This window comes from Gossypium raimondii, chromosome 3 (assembly GCF_025698545.1).
Source record: "Gossypium raimondii isolate GPD5lz chromosome 3, ASM2569854v1, whole genome shotgun sequence".
Lineage (NCBI taxonomy): Eukaryota > Viridiplantae > Streptophyta > Magnoliopsida > Malvales > Malvaceae > Gossypium > Gossypium raimondii.
In genome coordinates this window covers 8,820,082-8,835,861 of record NC_068567.1, presented here as the reverse complement: position 1 = coordinate 8,835,861, position 15,780 = coordinate 8,820,082, and the positions used below count along the sequence as shown (strand labels likewise).

Below are 15,780 nucleotides of genomic sequence, written 5' to 3'. Positions count from 1 at the left end.
TCATAGCCTTATTACCGATGTGTACTATAATAGCCCGATTTTGGGTCTAGTTGAAACAGTAGTTTCGGGACCACAAATTCGATGAGGAAAATTTTATTTTTATTATATTTTTATGGTCTAAAATTTTACAGAATTATTCTGTGAAAATTTCGTACGAAAATTTTGACGTTTGGGCACTCAATTTAGTCAAAATGACTAAATAGTAATAAGTGCAAAACTTGAGTTTTAGAAGCTATAGGTATTAAATAGCTATAGAATTTTTAGTGGAAGTCTTTATGTGATAATTAGCCCATTAATAAGTTAGTGGAAGATATTTTTTGGTATTTTTAAAATTAGTTTGAAAAGAAAAGGGCAATTTGGTAATTAAGTTAATAAAGGTATAATAAGACAAAATTTAAAAGCTATCATCTTTTTTTTCTTTCTTCTTCAACCGTTTATAAAGAAAATGGGCAGCCATGGATGAGCAAACATTCGGTCAAGCTTCTATGGCCCATCTAGATCAAGGAAGACGAGATTCGGACTTAGAACGGGGGAAAAACGAAGAATATGATGAATAAGTCCTTTTCACCGATTATGCTACCGAGGTAAGTTCGTATGAACTATATTCTGTACAATTTTGATTAAAGTGAATTCTATTTGGTGATGGATATTATATATATGTGTTCTATTGTTGGAGTTGAATTATTATTGAAAATATATTATTGAATTTAATACTCAGTTTAGATTGAACGCGGGATTGAGTACAATCATTCTATGCCAAAGGATGAATTGACGGATAAGACCATAACTAGGTTATGGCACTATGAACGTAAGACCATGGTTGGACCATGGCAGTGTTTATATGTAAGACCATAGTTGGGCTATGGCATTCTGATGATAAGACCATAACTGGGTTATGGCACTACAAATGTAAGACCATGGTAGGGCCATGGCAATGCATGTGTAAGACCATAGTTGGACTATGGCACAAAAAGAACGATGTACTCATATTCGTAAGCCGTTCTTCGATTCAGTAAGAAATGGTAAGAGACTTATGTGATTGAATTGAAAGATTTATAGATTATTATTGATTTTGATCTGAAAGAAGTGTATTTATTGATTATATTGTATTTGACAAAGAAATTATGTATGTTGAGATGAGTAATAAACTCAAATGTGACATGTTGAGAAAGTAAGTTTATCAATGTTGAATTTATAAGCAATATGTGCAAGTACGCTAACCAGTGTTGTTGCTTGATGCTTAAACAAATGTCAAGCTATTGGTTAAAATGGTAAGTATTTAAGTGAAAATATGCTAGTGCTCATGAAAGAATGGTAAGGTTAAATTATACAATTTCTTATGAAATGACTTATCAAGTGATTAATTCGAAAAATGCTTTGGTTATATGCACTAATTTGTGACCATGGTTGAATGATATGTTTATGAATTTTGTGTCATGTATATGGAATAAACGTGAAAAGTAAAGAAATGCAAATGAAAATAAGGAAATCATGAAAGAGTAAAATTTGCAATAAAATAGTTTTGGACAGCAGCAGTTGTATAACTTTGAAAAATCACCAAAAATTCTAGGAATTGCATTAGAGGTTGAATAAGACATGAAATTAAATCTTAATGAGTCTATTTTCAAGAGAAACAAACAGGAACATCATATGAGTCACGTATTAAGAGATAATTAATTTTTAGTGAAGAAGGGTTGAAAATGTCAGACAGCAGAACATGGACGACTTTGAAGAATTAACTGTACTTATTGGCTAAACCAAAAATTCTAAAAATTTTATGGTAAGAACATATGTTAGTCTAGTTTCGGAAAAATCAAGCAAATCTTAATTTGGAGTTCCATAGCACAAGATATAAATAATTTAGTGACTATGAATCGAGTAGACAGCTTGATATGAATATGAGTAAATAGTGGAACTATGTGCAATTATAATTGTATTATCTGGAGAACATATTGTGAGGATTGGTAAAAGCGTGTTAACAAATTTCTTATTATTTACATGCCAACTTACTAAGCTATATAGCTTACCCCCCTTTCTTTCTTTTTCCTATAGTGTCACAGATACTAGCTCAAGTTAGAGATCGTCGGAGATTCTATCACACTATCAAGCTATTGATCAGTATCAATGTATTCAAGCATTTTAAGTTTATGGCATGTATAGGGACTCAGTCATTTTTGTGTATAAGTTATTATGTTTTGGCCAAATGTTTTGATTTGTAATGGTTAAAGGTTTGATTTATGTGTAGCCATGTAACTTGGCTTATATTGGCTAATTGGTTGCAAGCCTATATATATATATATATAGATATATATATATATATTAATTATATGTCAATGTCTTGTGATGTGAGTTATGTTTGCATGATATATGATGAGTTATGGGTATGGCCTAAATTCCTAATAGTTGTATATGCTAGAAGTCTTGATGTCCAATGGCTAAGTTTTGCTTAATGGTAAGGTATATTAATTGGATATAATTATGCACGTATAAGAGTTGTTGATGATGCATATTGAATGTGACTAAGTGTGACTAAGTATATTGGTTTTAACTGACAAATCTAAAGCTGAATTGTTGATATTTTGGTAGCTTATTTATGCCATGAAATGTACCTTTGAAATTATGTTTAAGCATGTGCAAATGAGGGTAACAAATGGTTGGAAAAAATAACCAATTTCCCAGCCACACGGGCAGAGAAACGACCATGTGTCTCAGCCATATGGAGGACCCGACCTAGCATATGGGCGTGTGACCCTCTAAAACATGTAAATTTTTTTAGTGTCTCAGCCAATGTATGTTTAGGGCCCTGTAGGCCCTTATAAGGGGCGATATGCATGTACATAGATAGTTTTAAATTGAATGAAATTTTATGGCCCAGTTTTGTATGGTTACTTGTGTTTAAGACCGATAATGCCTCGTATCCTGTTCTGGCGTCGGACACGGGTAAAGAGTGTTACATGTACTGTGTTCCTCAGTTAAAAGGCAATATTTTAAGTTTAGGACAACTCCTTGAAATGGGTTATGAAATTCACATGAAAGATTATTTCCTTTGGCTAAGAGATCTATATGCCAACTTGGTTGTTAAAGTATCCATGTCGAAGAATAGAATGTTTATGTTGAACCTCAAGACAATTGAAGCAAAGTTCTTGAAGGCTAGTGTGAATGATAAAGCATGGTGTTGGCACATGAGATTTGGCCACTTGAATTTTGGAGAACTCAAAGTTCTCGGAGAAAAGAAGATGGTTAAAGGAATTCCAACCATTAGCTATCCTAATAAATTGTGTGAGGCATGTCTCCTAACCAAGCATGCAAGATCAAGCTTTTCGAAAGAAGTAACGTCAAGAGCAACCGAGCCTATTCAACTTGTTCATACAGATGTGTGTGGACCAATCAATCTTCCATCATTTGGTAAAAGTATTTTTTTTTTGTTTTTTATTGATAATTATAGTAGAAAGACTTGGGTTTACTTCTTGAAGCAAAAATCCGAAGCCTTTGTTGCATTTAAAAATTACAAAGCTCTTGTTGAAAAGGAGAGTGGCTATGAGACAAAATTTTTAAGGTCCGATAGAGGAGGCAAATTCACTTATAATGAATTCAATCATTTTTGCAAACTATATGAAATTCATCATCCTTTAACGGTGTATAGATAACCACAACAAAATGGTGTAGCGAAAAGAAAAAATAAAACTATTATTAACATGGCTAGATGTATGTTGAAGGAAAAAAAATATGCCTAAGGAATTTTAGGCCGAAGTTGTTTCTTGTGCAGTTTACTTGTCCAACCACTCGCCAAAAAAGAACGTAAATGGTCTAACACCTCAAGAAGCATGGAGTGGAAGAAAGCCAAGTGTTAGACATGTATGGATGTTTGGTAGCATTGCATATATGCATGTATCTGACCAAGATAGATTAGAGCTTAATGATAGAAATAAGTTTTCATTGGCTATGAGTCAAACTCCAAAGGCTACAAGTTGTATGACCCAAACAATGGAATGATTAGCATAAGCCGAGATGTTGAGTTCGATGAACAAGTAATTTGGATGAGGCACAGGAAGAACAAGCTTATGATTTTTTCTTTATTTTGAGGAAGAACAAGAAACTGTGGCATCAATGACTCCTCCATCTTTACCTGCTCCAATCCATGAAGCAACTTCCGAAGAAAGCTCAAGTGAAATACCTTGAAAAATGAGAAGTATCTATGACTTGTATGATGATACTGAAGTTATTTATAACTTGTTGTCTATTTGTAGATAGTGAGCCACTTAACTTCGATGATGTCGTGAAGGACGAAAGATGGAGACTAGCCATGGATGAAGAAATAAAATCTATTGAGAAAAACAACACTTGGGAGTTATTTGAAATTCCAAAAGGCCATGAAGCTATCGAGGTCAAGAGGATTTTCAAGAAAAAGAAGAATGCAAGTGGAGAAGTGGTGAGGTACAAAGCAAGGCTTGTTGTTAAAGGCTACAAGAAAAAGCATGGGATTGATTATGATGAAGTTTTTGCATCCGTTCCTGGTTTGAAACAATTCATTTGCTTATTTCCTTGGCGACTGAAATGAAGTGGAAAATACATCAACTTGATGTGACATCTGCATTTCTTAATGGTTTCTTAGAATAGGAAGTTCACATTGAGCAACTCATGGGATACAATGTCCAAGGACAAGAAGATAAATGCCTAAGGTTGAAAAAGGCACTATATAGGTTAAAACAAGAACCTCGTGCGTGGTATAGTCGCATTGACAAGTATTTTTGAGACAATGGATTTGTTAAGTGTCTTCATGAACATGCACTCTATGTCAAGATAAATGATGGTAGAGATATCTTGATAGTTTGTCTTTATGTGGATGATTTTATCTTTACAGAAGATAATATGAATTTAATTGAAGAATTCAAGAAGCACATGTCCCTTGATTTTGAGATGACTGATGTGAGGCTCATGTCTTATTATTTGGGCCTAGAAATGAAACAAACGGATGACAACATATTTTTCTCGCAAGAAGGTTATGCAAAACAAGTGTTGAAAAAATTCAAAATGCTTGATTGCAATCCTATTGAAACTCTAATGGAGTGTGGAGTAAAGTTGTCAAAGTTTGATGATGGAACAAAAGAAGATTCAATTCTTTTCAAAAGTCTTGTGGGAAGTTTAAGATACTTGACATGTATAAGGCTTAATATCCTATTAGCAGTTGGTGTAGTGAGTCACTACATGGAAGCTCCTACGTCAACTCACATGAAGGCTGCTAAAAGGATTGTTCGTTACCTAAAAGGTACAATTGAATTTGGGTTATTCTACTCATCTTATCATGACTTTCAACTCATGGGATTTTGTGATAGTGATTTTGTCGTTGACATTGATGATAGAAAAAGCAGTAGTGGATTTGTGTTTTTCTTGGGAGATTGTTACATCTCTCGGAGTTCTAAGAAACAACCTATTGTTACACTTTCAACTTGTGAAGCTGAATATGTGGCAGCAACTTCTTGTACTTTTCATGTTATCTAGCTTAGAGGATTGTTGAAAGAACTTCACTTTCCACAAGAAGGAGCAACCAAAATTTGCATTGATAACAAGTCTACTAGGGGTGTTCATTCGGTTAACCGACCCGAAATTACTATAACCGAATTAACCGACCTTCCAAAAATTTTAACAGTTAACCGAACCAATTTTTTTAAAAAAAAATTAACCGAACCGAAATTTTTTCGGTTAATAAGGTCGGTTAATCGAATTAACCGAAAATTATGTATTTTTTATTTTTGGTTAAAAATTACCTGAATTACCCGAATTAACCGAATTAACCGAATTACCGAAAAATACCCGAATTACCCGAATTTTTTATTTTTTATTTTTAAAATTTAAAAAATTTATAAATTATTAAAGTAAATTGGGTTTTAGACTTTAGTAAATTGGATTGTCTTTTAGTTTTAATTTTATTGGATTGGGTAATTGGGTAAACTTTAGTTTTAGTTTTATTGGGTTGGGTAATTGAGTTTGGGCTGGGTTGGATAATTTTATTTATTAAATTTTTCGGTTAACCGACCGGTTTCGAACCGAATTAACCGTTAACCGAAAAATCATAAAAAAATTAACCGACCCCCGATCGAAAAAATTCAGTTAACCGACCGATTAACCGAATTCGGTCGGTTAACCGAATTTTTTCGGTTTTACCCGAATTATGCACACCCCTAAAGTCTACACAAGCACTCGCGAAAAATCCTGTGTTCCATAATCAAAGCAAACATATAGACACAAGATATCAGTTTATCATGAAGCATATTGCCGAGAAGGAAGTGTAGCTTAAGTTTGTGAAGACTCAAGATCAAGTGGCAGATATTTTTACAAAACCTCTTAAGGTTGAAGATTTTCAAAAAATGCGTGGAAGAAAATTCAAATTAAAGGGAAGTGTTGGATATAATTTGTAACATTCTAGAATATACTTGCTCATAACTTGTTGCATGTACTTATATTTAATGAATGTATTAAAGTAGATGTATCTAGTAGTCATGCATGTACTTAACTAGGATACATGAATGTGTTGAAACTAATAGTCACTTACAACTACTATATAAATAGTTGTATGTGATGAAGCAAGGTAAGAGAGAATGAAAGAAAACAAAAGTTTAATACAAAGTGAGTTAATTTATTTCCTAAAAGCTATTTCTCTTTCACCTTCCTTCCAACACCCTCTAATAAAAAAATAGGAAAATTAATTTTGTTCGTTAAATTAAAGAACAAGTTGATATTCTTATTAAAAATTTTATTTATTTTTATTGTTAAAAATTAATCATGTACGTGAACATGAAATACATGTAATACGTCATGCGTCACTATCTTATTATTTTGTCAACGGCACCATTTTTACCTTATATATAAAGAGAGAAAGGAGTAAAAGTCTGCAATTTTTTTCAATAAAACCCGAAACGAAAACGAGTAAAAACTGTAGAACATAATCTCCCATACACAGTAAAATACAAACCTCAGTCGCCCCACTGTCATACATTAAATGCTAAACAGTCACATAGTTAACATGTTACATGCTTGAATAGCTTATTAAGTGTTTAAAGGTCAGACCAAGCTTCCTCCACCGGTAGCTCTTCCACCACAGACGCCAAGTACGACTTATTATCAGCATTCCTCACCGAGCAATTAGCACGAATTTCGCCATTGTTACCAGTCAACACACTCAGCTGTCCCATCTTTATCATCGACACCACAAACTTCTCGAAGAAGAGCGTCTCATTAATGGCAAAGCTAGTAACAATCCCCCTCGTCCTGCTATCAGTGTACAAGTCTTGATCCGAGGTAAACAGCCCTTGACGGTTCATCAGGTCCACGTAATACTTATTATCGAATTTGTTGGGGCTCCTTATGTCCATCACCGTCGTGTTGGTTGAATTTACCGTGGGACATATTACCTTGAGATTGTTGGCAAAGGTTTTGTCCATGGTAGGGTCTTGGGTAGGGTAGAGCCTGGTGGTGAAAGATGTGCAATGGCTGATGCCGACGGTGTGCCCGCCGGAGAGAGCTACAACGTCGGTGGGGTCGAAGTTTTTGGTGGCGAGCATGGAAAGGATGGTGGTGGCGTTGGCGAAGGGCGGTGGTAGGTTCTGCAATGTGGCGTTTACGGTGGCGAAAGTCAGTCCATCTCTTCTTCCCAATGGTATGCCATAGTCTGGTCCACCTGACTGTGAAACCAAAATGGGGGGGTGGGATTTTAAGTCAAAATTTCAAGCTCCATGACGATGACATAATAGCTTGACCTTTTAAAAAGAATAAAAAATTAAATATTATAGGAGTTGGTGAGCTTCAGGGAAATTTCATATGACACGTGCTTCCAACTTTGATGAAATATCTATTGGTGACAGTAAATTACCTTATTAACTTAATCAAACATACATCTAACAAATTCAGGTATAATATAATATAAAAGATAGTTAAAACATGATTCGGTAATTGTGGATCAAATCTTAATTTAATTGGTATAAATATTATTGTCAATGCAGAAGATTAATAGAGGTTATGAGTAGTCTTAGGATCATAAAATATATTTTTAATATTTAAAATTTATTGATAAAAATAAAATATTATTCTAATATTAATTTAATAATATAAAAAATTATTCTCATCCTATTGAAAAACTTATTTAAGTATAATATTTTTCTCAAAATTCATATTCATATTTATACTATGAATGAAAGGTCCCCATGTACAACTGCTTTCACCTAGGCTTTAATAAATTTAGGCTTTATGACACCAAGAAATTGACCATTAATGCACATTTGGTACAATTTAAGACCTTATGGCCCCATTGTGAGAAAAAAAAAAAGTTAGCTGAGGCGTATGCCACTCACCCACACACCGCGTTTTAATTTCCAACTACCCCTCCAACAAGTAGGCTAAGTTAATCGTCATTGTTTTCTATACATAGTTTAAACTCGAATCAAACGAATATTTAATAAGAGTTTTAATCATCACTTTATTTAAGTCTAAATAAATAAATTAATTTTGTTTGAAAATATTACTTTTTAACTTTTTATTAAATTATATATTTATATTTTTTTAATAATTTTTTATAGGTTCTGATCATATCTGCTTCTTTGGAGACAATGCTTAGAATTATCTGTAGCTCTTCCCCAATCCATAAATAAGAGAATAATACGCTTCAACGTACTTAAACACATATCCTCCTACATTAGCAACAATATCCATGCCAATCGAGTTGAAACTCAATTGACATTTATATTTGTAGTTTAAGTTATACCACAAATTTAGATGTGAACCATTGTTTTTCATTGATAAAAAAGAACCAAAATCTTAAATTAGAAGGCTAGAGGATCATTAGAAAATAATATCGTATGCTAACTATTTTAAATATTAAATCCAAGCATGTATTCAACAAAAATTCGTTAATTTTTTTTATAGTTTTTTAGATTGATTTTTGTGTTTTTGTTCATTAAATAATAAAAAAATTCGACTGAATGAAAATGACATAAAAAGTAACATTGATTGATGATACCAAGTAAACGGAGTCACGAGCAGCAAGCGCGACGATATCAGAACAAGAGACCACTCTTCCACATGCTTTCTCGACACGGTTGCGCAGGTCATTGATGATCTCGAAAGCCTTGGCCCTCAAGCTCAGGTTCGGCGGAGCCTGTTGCTCACCCGGCCCGCTCGCCGATCCGTCCAGCAACACAGATCCGTCGCATCCCTAGTAAACATCAATGACAAAACGAATCAAAACGACGCATCCATGTTTCAATCGCTGTTTCGGATGCTTACATGGTTTTATAACGTACCTGGACAAAGCAATCATGGAAATGAAGGCGGAGCAAGCCAGCAGCTTGGCCAATGTCGTTGTCGAACACCTTCTTCAGCTGAGTTCTAATAATGGATTCGAGCTTTGTACATGAAGTTTTGTAGAAAGTCCAGGAGAGGCCACTCACGATCGGGACCGAGTTGTCGGCGGCCTCGGAGATGGATAAGTAAGGAGCAAGTAAAAGAGAAGAGATCAAAAGGAGAGCAACGAAAAAGTTAGTAACTTTAGCCATGGATAGATTCTTGGTGTTTCTTTTGCGTCCTTGACGCTGCATGGCCTAGTCTTATTTATAGCCATTTTCAAGTCATTCATTAAGATTTAATTAATATTAGCCTTCCCCTTTTTTTAAGCTATTTCATTTTATTTATTCATTTATTTTATATTTTTCATATCGAATTTACTCTCTTTGGGCTTCATAGTGACTCTTCCAACAATGTTGGGATAATGTTTATTCGTTGGCAACATAGCAAAATAATTATTTTTATAATAGTTGAAAAATATTAATTTTATGAAAAGGATTTAATTGAATGCTGTAGCGTTAAATTAATAGTGTGTTTGGACATTACATAGTAATTGGATGAAACTGTAATTACTATTACTAGACGATACTCTTGTAATTATAAGAAATTTTGAACCCCATTAATGTGTTTAAGTGATAAAATGTAATTACATAATAATTATCTCGATAGTATAAATTGTAGTTACGCAATTACATAATTTTAATTTCAAAAGAAAATATTAATTATTATAAAATTGTGAATAATACTTGAGAGAAAAATTCTAAACAAATAACAAAATTCAAAATCAAATCATTGTATATAATATGTTAGTCTAGGAAAGTATTAGACAATGCATTAATTACTAATAAAATAAACATAAATGTAATTTTATCTAATTACTCTAACATTCCATATTTGTTAAGTTATTCTTTAACATTAAACATATACTCTTTGTTCTCATCAATTAGTCCTTGACCAAGTATAAATAATTAATAATTAATAATATGTAGTTTAGTTATATTTAGTAGGTAGGAAGTTATCTCTTGTTAATAAAGTTTTGTAAATTATTTAAACAAGATTAATAAAATAACATACAATTATATTTAAAATAATAATTATGTCCTAAAATTAAAATTATTGTTATTGTATAATTTTAATTACATACAATCATGTTTGGAAAGTCATACATTAATTGAATTTTAATGTAATTATTTGTAATTGTCCTCCTAATTAATTCAGTTCTCACTATCTTTCTAAAAATTGAAATGATGTAATTACACTCAATTAAGTGGAACACACTAATTATAATGGTTACGCAAAGCATGCCACAATTGAGTGGGACAAGAGCAGATTTTGCTAAATACACCACCACTCCATAGCATTTTCTAATCCACCACTTGCACTGCTCCACTATAGATATATAATCTTGAAAATCACTACCCCCACTCTGCTTCACTTCAATTTAATTTTTGCTACATCTTTTTAATATTTTTAATTTTTTTAAAGTTAAGTAAATATTTAAACATAATTCTTTAAAAAATATTTAAGTATAAAATATATGAATTTTCTATAATAATTAATTACATTTTACCCTTTAATAGTTATATAAATATAAGGATAGGTTGGTAATTTCATATAATAGAGCGGGGCGGGGTGGGGCAGTACAAGCAATTATCATAAGCGTTCCATACGGCCCACTATCTAAAAGAAAAAAAAAAGATCCACCCACCCTGTCTCATATCTACTTTTAAAAAAAATTCACTTCATTCAAAATGAATTGATTCGAAATTTATTGAGTAATTTGGATTTTATCATCCCTGCATAAATGTGTAATGACAAATATGATATGGGATGTTGAGTCGACACATTCTCACTCAAGCTGAACTATTAGGTTTAAGCAGACATGTTTCCATGTCTATTACCCCAAACATATTGCTGGGCATACCTATTCATGCTCTCATCTTTATATGACAAACGTGGATATCAATTTCCTTATGTTTTGTTTGGAAAGTATGATTTGGGTCAAAAATTTAGATTTGAATTTCTTTGTTTCGATCATAAATAAAAAAGGTTGTATTTGAATTTTATAAGAATTAAATTTTGGATTTTAAAATGTAAAACTGATTTAAAAAAACTCTTTTTTCGCATTTCCTTCCAAATTTAAACAATATATGATTAATTTTATTTAAAATATATCATCGAAGAAGCTTAAAATTTTTAGAATCTGACTGGTAGACTAACCAATCAAACCACCAATTTTCGGTTCAACCGATTCGATCGATCTAATCGGTTTGATTGAATAAATTATTAAAAATAAAAAAAATAATATTTAAAAATAGATAAAACCGGTTCAACCAACCTGACCCCTTATTCCAGACTAATATCCCAGCCGATTCCCAATCAAATCTGTTTGACCGTGTCGGTCGGATATAATTTTGAGAATAGTAACAAAACTTCATGCATTTAATTTAATACAATATAAATATTCAAAATTTTCATTTATACCATAATTTCCACAATTTTAATTTTAAGCCCTTGACTTTTAATTTATACTTAAGTAAGTCCACTTATGCCCGGTGCAATCGATCTGACCAACTGGTCCAATCCGATTTTGTAAATACTGTTGAAGCTTCATCTATTTAATTTAATACAACATAAATATTAAAAAATTTCATTCATACCATAATTTTCACAAATTTAATTTATAAACCCTTGACTTTTAATTTATACCTAAGTAAGGCCATTTATTTAAATACAAATCAATTCAACCGGTTCGATCGGTTTGATTGGTACAATCAGTTCGATCAGTCCACTCGGTTCTATTAAATAAATTATTATAAAATTCCTACAAAATAAAAAAAATGATTCACTCGGTTCAACAGCCCAATCAATCGGTCTAATGCCTTTCTCCAGACCAATACCCTAGCTACCTCCTAGCTACTTTGATTGATCCATCCAGTCCAGTTCAAATAACAATGTTCAAAATTCTCCTAAATAATTAATTTTTAATATATATGTATATATATACATATATATTAAAACTTAGAATTAATTAATATCCAAATCCAAAATTTAAAATTATCGAAACAATAAATTTAGATTAATTCAAAATCTTAAATTTCAAATATTTTAATTCCCAAACAAAAATTTAAAATAATAAATTTTAAATTAAAATTAAAATTCTCAAAATATATTTGGCCCTCAATCTAACTAAAATCACACCTTTTGACTAATGGATCACCATTGGTAAAAAAAAAAAGATACCATGCTACAAATAACTATGGTTAACTTCTATGTTAAGGAATTAAAAGATATAAATTGTCAACGTTTTAGACTTTTGAGTTTTGACTAATTCAATGAAATTAAAACACATTTGCTATGTTCACATCTCGCAAGTTGTTATATATGTGGTGGCATGCCTTATCTCAGTTTAAATTTATATATAAATTTTAATTTAATGTAATTATATACATGAAACTTGAATTGTGATTCGTATGTATATATGAAACTTTAATTTTGATTTAGTTGTACACATTTAATTAATGTTTGTATATGCAACATATTAATGTAAAATAGTACTAATTCGATAATATTTTAGTGACTTTTGAAAATTGAATTAAACTAAAATTTTATGTATAAAATCACACAAAACTAAAATTTATGTATCACATTACACATTAGATTAAGGTTGAAACACTATTCTTTCGCATATTGTCAAACTTGGTGCATAAATTTATGTAAGAAATATATATTTATTAAAATTATGTAAAAATAAATGAAAGTTTGGTTGAAAATGTAAAGTTAAATTATTTATTGAGTTCAAATCTCAATATGTATACTTTTTACTGATTTATATATAATAAAAAATAGACAAAACACATTCATGATAATAAGGTTTACTTTATAAAATAAATGGTTTTTTAGTAATTTCTCAATTGAGTTGTTGTTGACTTGACTATGATAGTAACTCAGTAAAAACTAAATATTAGTATACATATAAATATAGATATATACAAAAGATTTGTGTATTAAAACTACAGTTACTTAAATTTATGTTGATTGAGTTCTAATTTGACACGTTATTATTTCAACAATTGAGTTTATACATGTTTAAACTTGTAATATTTATCACTTTAAAAATTGAAGGTTATAATTAGTTTTGTATGATTTCAATTATATATAACTTATATCCATGCTATCGAGTAAGTTTTGAGTGTTTTGCCATTTGGATAAGAGGAGACTCATCTTTATCAAAGTCCGAGTAACATAACTATAATAATTAAGTAGAATCCATAAGAGACCAAAATTGCAAGGTTGTTTTACTAGCAAAAGTAGACCTGCTCATGGGTCGGGATATCCGCCCAAGCCTGAAGTCTCTTCTAAAATATGGGAGGGTTTGGACAAAAATACGAAACCCAAAAATAAGCTTGGTAAAATTTAAGTCTTGTTTTTTATATGGGTAAGGTCTTGGACGAGATTTTTTGATTCGAAGGCCTAACCTAGTCCGAATATATTAAACTTATAAAAATATTATATTAATTATATATATTTATATTAAACCACTAGTCCAATAACAATTAAATTCATTACTCAAAACTAAAAAGAAAAAAGAAACTTACCCACCTAAATAACCCAACCCAAAATATAAAATTTTAAAATTATATTTAATACAATAAAATATTTATGATGTTTATGATAGTGTTTTTTAATATAAATATGTTTTAATGTGTTAAAAAGGTTTTATTTTAGTATTTTTTTAGTGTATTATATTTTTAAAAAACTTAGTTTTGAAATAAAAACTAATTTAATAAAAATCAAATATGGATTGGTTCGGATTCAGATTTATGTTTCTTAAATTGGGCTGAACTTAGGTAAAAATAAATAAACTCATTTTCTGAACTGAATCAACTCGAACTTGAAAAATTAATCTAAATTGAGCTGGTCCCAAACCTAATCCGAGCACCTTTAAGCAAAAGGCAGTGCAGGTTATATATATGCTGTTGTTTTTTTGGTTAATTCTTGCATGATTAAACTACTGTCGAATAATGTTTGACATAGCTAACCATCTGATCCCATCTTCTATATCCAACTTAACTCCAACCTAAGGACCCGAATATGAACTTTTTGGATATAGCTTGTTCTAATTCAATGATGAAGAACCAAAGAAAACAGTAAACTACTTGGTCAAGTTAACCAAAAAAACAACATTGGATCATAAAAAAAATGTACATAAATAGCATTTAAAGTTACAAGGAAAAGAGTTTCAATCCAAATCGATAATCCCGAAATTCGAGAGCATGATCTTTACTTGATCGACAAAGTTCGACCCGGTCGCGTACTCCGTTAGCATCCCGACAGCAAAACCGAACATTGCCCATCTACAAGTACACCAACACCGCCAAAAACCAGTCATCATATAGCAAGTTCTTTGCTTGGATGTTATTAATAGAAATAGGTTAAAATTTGCCTACGGTCCCTGTAGAATTTAGTCCGGTATTTGAGAAGAGCTATTTGGTGGTATCAATTGACATCGTGTTAAACAAGAAGAAAAGAATGAAGGGGATATTGCGTTAAATACCTTCCATTACCAATCTCATTCTTTCCAATGAAGCCAAGGAAAGGCCCTTGATTTGATTCCTCAAGCTTCTTCTGCTTAAAGTAGTCTTGCAGTTCCTTTGCCTTTTGCCTCTGAAACTCCAAACTGATCGCATTCTGGTCTCCCACAGGTGCAGGCGAAGAAGAAGACTGAGGAGGAGGAGTGGTTGGTGGTGGCGGTGAAGGAGGAAATGGCTTGACAGGAGACGGCGGGGAAGGTGCCGTAGGTCTTCTCAAAGGACCTTCAGACTGAGAACTCCTTATAGTCACAATATAAGGCTTGGCTGTGGTACACAGTCTGCAACAAGTAGAAGATGCTGCTGCTGATGATGATGATGAAGTGTTTGGGATTTTGATATAGGGGATTGAGGATGCCATAGACATTGCTGTTTTTTCTCTTTCCAAGAGAATTCTGTGTGATGGGTTTGTTGTTAATGTTCTTAAGATTGTGTCTGGAAATGGGGGAGTGTGTGGATAAGGCGTGGCCAAGTTTCAACTCAAAATTTATACAGTTTGGGTCAGTGGGTCGTTGGTTGCCAATGGTGCCCACTGGATTCTGAAGCGCGTGATAAACATTTCATCCCCCCCAACTTGGCTTTTCTACCATTACTCGCGCTTCCTGTGGTTTTCTTTTTCCTATTTTCCTAATCTGACAGCTGCAAAGTGAAAATGAGGTAAAACTAACATGATACTAAATCAGGAATTTGATTATTTCTGTTAAAAACTTAATCCATTTGTACGGTTAAAAATTAGTGTGATTGACAGAATAACAAGAGAGTAACATGTGACATTCGATATATATCTCATGTTGATGTACAATGATTAATTTTTAATAGTAGAAATGAATTTAATTTTTAACAAAAGGACCAAGTT

The 15,780-nt window shown here is 31.9% G+C and overlaps 2 protein-coding genes across 3 annotated transcripts; both read right to left on the bottom strand.

The window, feature by feature from the left end:
- Positions 1-6,877: 6,877 nt before the first annotated feature.
- LOC105797026 (peroxidase 12) lies at positions 6,878-9,602 on the bottom strand. The gene is made up of 3 exons (XM_012626949.2): positions 9,294-9,602; positions 9,011-9,205; positions 6,878-7,679 (listed from the first exon to the last, which is right to left on the bottom strand). The coding sequence occupies exons 1-3, from the start codon at positions 9,585-9,587 to the stop codon at positions 7,053-7,055; spliced, it is 1,116 nt and encodes a 371-aa protein (XP_012482403.1). The 5' UTR covers positions 9,588-9,602; the 3' UTR covers positions 6,878-7,052.
- A 4,899-nt stretch (positions 9,603-14,501) lies between these two features.
- LOC105797027 (light-harvesting complex-like protein OHP2, chloroplastic) lies at positions 14,502-15,396 on the bottom strand. 2 transcript variants are annotated; one of them, XM_052628093.1, is made up of 2 exons: positions 14,891-15,396; positions 14,502-14,788 (listed from the first exon to the last, which is right to left on the bottom strand). In XM_052628093.1, the coding sequence occupies exons 1-2, from the start codon at positions 15,289-15,291 to the stop codon at positions 14,755-14,757; spliced, it is 435 nt and encodes a 144-aa protein (XP_052484053.1). In that variant the 5' UTR covers positions 15,292-15,396; the 3' UTR covers positions 14,502-14,754. The 2 variants fall into 2 exon arrangements, with proteins under 2 accessions (XP_052484053.1, XP_012482404.1); XM_012626950.2 differs by having other exon boundaries at positions 14,502-14,690; positions 14,891-15,394.
- Between the last annotated feature and the right edge of the window lie 384 nt (positions 15,397-15,780).

What these genes read in the sequence shown, in the direction of transcription:
- LOC105797027 (XM_012626950.2), bottom strand. Translation starts at nt 15,291, where the DNA reads ATGTCTATGGCATCCTCAATCCCCTATATCAAAATCCCAAACACTTCA. An exon ending in AATGAGATTGGTAATGGAAG is followed by an intron (nt 14,691 to 14,890) that starts GTATTTAACGCA and finishes GTGTACTTGTAG; the next exon opens with ATGGGCAATGTTCGGTTTTG.
- LOC105797026 (XM_012626949.2), bottom strand. Translation starts at nt 9,587, where the DNA reads ATGCAGCGTCAAGGACGCAAAAGAAACACCAAGAATCTATCCATGGCT. An exon ending in TCCATGATTGCTTTGTCCAG is followed by an intron (nt 9,206 to 9,293) that starts GTACGTTATAAA and finishes GATGTTTACTAG; the next exon opens with GGATGCGACGGATCTGTGTT. An exon ending in CTCGTGACTCCGTTTACTTG is followed by an intron (nt 7,680 to 9,010) that starts GTATCATCAATC and finishes TTGGTTTCACAG; the next exon opens with TCAGGTGGACCAGACTATGG.